The following is a 5000-nucleotide window of genomic DNA, read 5'->3' on the forward strand; positions in this document are numbered from 1 at the left end:
AGAGATTAGACATTAGGGGCAGGTCACTCAACAGGTTTCATCTGCTCCTGGAAAGTTTATATCTCCATCCACACAGCCACCCTGCAGTCACGTATGTATATAATCGTTTGAATTGATTAGGGATAGCTGCCCTTGCGGTAAAACTAAACGGCAACTGTATCTTGTTTAAGAAAATTAGGACTTGCAGGTCCTTCTGACGGATATATTTGAGTCTTTACAAATGTTAACAATTGTTGCGTCTATCCCATTAGCTAATTAAGTTGTGGATCCACAAGGTAACCACTAGCAGAGATCAGACATTGGATCACTGTGGTAAACTGCCTAAATTAGTTTCACATGCTCACGCAACATTGTATCATCATATAGCCGCATTGCGTCTGTACAAGTATATATCTGTTAGAAGTGTTTAGACAGATACTATTGCAGCAAACGTTTGGATATAAGTGCAATTTCTAAAATCTAAAACTACTGCTATTAACAACTTTGTTGAACTAAATAGCTGCATCTACATATACCAAGACGAGTGCGCAAACTTTTGCGCTGCGACCCCTCACCTTCAACGAAGCGTCAAATGACGCTGCGGGGTCACGTGACGTCACCCGCCGCGTCATGTGACGTCACGTCTCCATGGAAACGGGCGTCATATGACGCAGCGTTGCAATGGAGACGCATGGACAAGAAGCTGATAAGTACATTAACAGGGGCCTCACGCACTTAGCGCGGGGCCTCTGTAACCGCCACGCCCCCCAATAAAGTTTCGCGCCCCCCAGTTTGCGCACCACTGTTAAGAATTACTTTGCTTATTCAGCTAGCTGTGGGCTCAAAAGGCAACCACTAATAAGAGAGGTTAAACTATTGCAATATATGTTAATACCTGCGGTAATTCTGTCTATGCCATTTGTCTTATCACACCCATTGCACAATTTATGTTGCAAGGTTTACACTTTTTTCACTAAGGCAGGGGAGCGCATCTTCTTGAGCTGCGCCCCCCTGCCTGTACCCCCTCACCTTGTTTGGCGGCGTCAAGTGACGCAGCGGAGCCACGAGATGTAACCCCGTTGCCATGGAGACAGACGTGGCGTCACTCAGTATGACACGTGGCGTAATTTGCACCACGTTGCCATGGCAATGCATCTTTGCAGCTCTTCAGAACCCCGGTAAGTGAGTTGCAGAGGCCTCACGCGATCCCCCGGCCTTTAATTAAAATCCCTCTGGGAAGAGCGCTGGGCCTTTGCACTCGCCCGCGCCCCCCCAAAAAAAATATCCAGCACCCCCCATTTTGTGCACCGCTGCTCTAAGGAATAGGAGCTGTATGTTCTCAGCACAGGAATATTCCTGCATTTTCAGTTTACTCTCTAATGGGCTATGTATGCATTATTTATATAAGAAGACCAATTTTGGTTGTCCTCAGAATATACTGTTCATTTCTGGAGCTATAAATATTGATATATAGGGGGAAACAGGAAATTATCCCAGCCCCAGATACAACTATATGTGCTACTTAGGATAGGTTTTAAATGTAAATTTATTTTGTGTCTATCATTAAACGTTTATTTAAAATTAGTGGAGATGGATTTCCATCTCTTTTAGGATTATTATATTTCCAGTTAAAAACGGAGGTTGAGTGCAATATCAATGGGATCTTTTGTTTTGGGAATAAAATCCATCTCACAACAAGAAGTCCCTTTATTTTGTTTTATTCATTGTTTTTCTGTACAAAACAGTCAGTATTTTCAAATACACAATACACACTCCCCCCTCCCCCCATAGAAAAACACGCACTAACCCCCCCTCCAAAGACACAAGTCTGATTGTGGGGATTTTGTGAGCAGGCAGTTGTCATCTTTGATTTCCTGGCCGGCTAAGCGACAATACTTGATCTGTATAAGCTTGTGTGCATTGTGTTACAATCACACAGAAATACGTCGCTGCACCAAACCAACAAACATAGAAGCACAAACTACCTGGTGCAAGGGGGGAAAAAACCACAAGAAAACACCCTATTGAGCTGGTCTAAGATTCCTAAGTGAATAAGCTTATTATTACATACAGTGGTTACCCAATTGCTGGGATCACCTATCTGCTGTGACCTTATGGAGCTGGTCTAAGGATCCTAAGTAATTAGCTTATTATTACATATAGTGGTTACCCATAGAGGCTCTATAAGGTGTATTTCTACACCACAATACCCATTTCTATTGAGATCACCTGTAGCATCTAGTATGCAGCCTAATATATAGCGTTTGATTACCTTATAGCTATTTGGAACACATACTGTTCATTTAGTACCGTTACCCAACACATTTGGGGATTTTATTTATGCATTCTTATGCATTTTTATAGTGTTTCGTCGGTTTTTATAGTATAGATTATTAAAGTTTTGTTATTTTTTATTTAGTAGTGTGACCCTTTTTGTTGGAGTATCCTATACTAGGATTTGGCTATTCATTGCCTTATACTTCTAGTGACATCACGTTTATTGTGTCACCTTCCTTGAGTGCAACTATAGGGGGCTGCTATAATCTTTTGATTATTTGTGTGTTTTCTTGTGCATTGTGTTACTCCAGCCAAAATAAACTCAGTTTACGTCTTTGTCCTGTCTGGTGTTTGTGATCCCGATGTACTCATCTTGTCTTCTATTACAATTATAATGACAGTGTCGAGTTCCCAGCCTTTTTTATTACCGTGGTATTGCTAGGCTACCAGTATATTGCTCAACCCTACTTTGAACAAGCAAAGATTTCCTCCCTGTATGAAGCCTTTGATGTTTAAGGACGTGACACTTCTGTGAAAAGCTTTTTCCACACTCTGTGCATGTGAAAGATTTCTCCCTTGTGTGCATCATCTGGTGTGTGAGGAGTCTGCTCTTGAGTGAAAAGCTTTTCCCACACTCTGTACATTTAAAAGGTGTCTCGCCTGTATGAATCATCTGGTGTTTAAAGAGGCTGCTCTTACGATGGAATTGTTTCCAACACTCTGTACATGTAAAAGGTTTCTCCCCTGTGTGAATCATCTGGTGTGTCAGTAGGGTGCTCTTTCTACTGAATTGTTTCTCACACTCTGTACATGTGAAAGGTTTCTCCCCTGTATGAATCATCTGGTGTTTGAGGAAGTTGATCGTATGACGAAATTCTCTCCCACACTCTGCACATGTGAAAGGTTTCTCCCCTGTATGAATCATCTGGTGTGTGAGGAGGCAGCTCTTTGTACTGAATTGTTTCTCACACTCTGTACATGTGAAAGGTTTCTCCCCTGTATGAATCATCTGGTGTTTGAGGAGTCTGCTCTTGCATGCAAAGCTTTTTCCACACTCTGTACATTTGAAAGGTTTCTCCCCTGTGTGCATCATCTGGTGTGTGAGGAGTCTGCTCTTGCATGCAAAGCTTTTTCCACACTCTGTACATTTGAAAGGTTTCTGCCCTGTGTGCATCATCTGGTGTGTGAGGAGACTGCTCTTGCATGCAAAGCTTTTCCCACACTCTGTACATTTGAAAGGTTTATGCCCTGTGTGCATCATCTGGTGTGTGAGGAGTCTGCTCTTGCATGCAAAGCTTTTCCCACACTCTGTACATTTGAAAGGTTTCTCCCCTGTGTGCATCATCTGGTGTGTGAGGAGTCTACTCTGCCATGGAAATCTTTTACCACATTCTGTACATGTGTAATGTTTCTCGCCTGTATGCATCATCTGGTGTGTGAGGAGTCTGTTCTTGAGTGGAAAGCTTTTTCCACACTCTGTACATGTGAAAGGTTTCTCCCCTGTGTGCATCATCTGGTGTCTGAGGAGGCTGCTCTTCCATAGGAATCTTTTTCCACACTCTTTACATGTGAAAGGTTTCTCCCCTGAGTGAGTCCTCTGGTGTCTGAGGAGGCTGCTCTTCTGTGAAAAACTTTTTCCACACTCTGTACAGGTATATGGTTGCTTGCTAGTGTGGACACAAAGGTGTGTGAGCAAGTCCCTATTCAGTGAGAAGCTTTTCCCACACTTACAACAGACAAAAGGTTGAGCACCGCGGCGGCTTCTTGAATCTATCTCATATATTTTGCTTGAACCATACTTAGAGTCAGTCTGTGCTGTGTGCTGAACAAGGCCTGATAATTCCCTATCATGTGATACTGGTTTCTTGCACATGTCCAACATGTGACAGGAATCATTACTTTTTGGCACTTCTGGGCTGCAGGGAGTCATGGACATATCAGAGCTCCACTTCTGCATCTCATTCAGGCAGTTCTCTAATAGAAGTAAACACAAAAGACAAAACTCAAACGTTTTAAACATGTAACACAAATTAAACTAAATTCTGCAAGTATGTTTTATTCTTATCACTAGTTAATTAAAAAAAAAATCTCTATGGCTTTAAAATTGTGGCCCCTGGATATCCAGTGGCCCCCAAAGTCTTTAGTCGTGGTCACCATAGACATGCAATTTGTTTCTAGCTGCTCACAGTGGATTCATTTTGAGACATATAGAATTTGTACACAAAGTATGGGTGATAGGAAGCACTCCACTGAACCGTAATGGGGTGAAAAGAAAGAAAAAAAGGTGCAAGGGAACATGGAAGGGCCTCAACCCCTCCTTTCTAGGTAACACATGGATGGGGGGGGGGGGGGCAGGGGGGTGATTAAATAATGACAAAAGGTTTTGATGCCAATTGGTAAACAATACTATTTAACAAGTAATGATGCTGCAGACAGTGCCCAGTAATAGGCTGCAGGGAGCCTGACCAATCACAAGAACACACAGAGTGGCCAAGCGAGGTCACTGAAAGTCCCTCATAATTGCACTCATACCTAAATCCAATACATTTATCAAAAAGTTCCAGTAAATAAACTGGTACCAATAGTATTATAATAGTATACAGACCAACAGGAAAAAATAGCCACTAGAGCTAATCTAAAGCTAAACAAACAATCATAACAACTTTAACACAGAATAAAACACGGCGAAATGCATAAAATTACAACCAAAGTACACAAAATGACTTAAAAAGTCCCCTGATGGG

At 42.1% G+C, this 5000-nt stretch overlaps 1 protein-coding gene across 1 annotated transcript in view; it reads right to left on the bottom strand.

Moving 5' to 3' along the window:
- LOC142472576 (uncharacterized) overlaps positions 1-5000 on the bottom strand; it is a 36558-nt gene that overhangs the window by 25281 nt on the left and 6277 nt on the right. Inside the window, exons 3-4 of the mRNA XM_075579643.1 lie at positions 2685-4230; positions 2150-2175 (exon numbers count right to left, since the gene is read on the bottom strand). Coding sequence (XP_075435758.1) covers positions 2150-2175; positions 2685-4230 — 1572 coding nt within the window. The remainder of the gene's footprint in view (positions 1-2149; positions 2176-2684; positions 4231-5000) is intronic.

This window comes from Ascaphus truei, chromosome 22 (assembly GCF_040206685.1).
Source record: "Ascaphus truei isolate aAscTru1 chromosome 22, aAscTru1.hap1, whole genome shotgun sequence".
Classification (NCBI taxonomy): domain Eukaryota; kingdom Metazoa; phylum Chordata; class Amphibia; order Anura; family Ascaphidae; genus Ascaphus; species Ascaphus truei.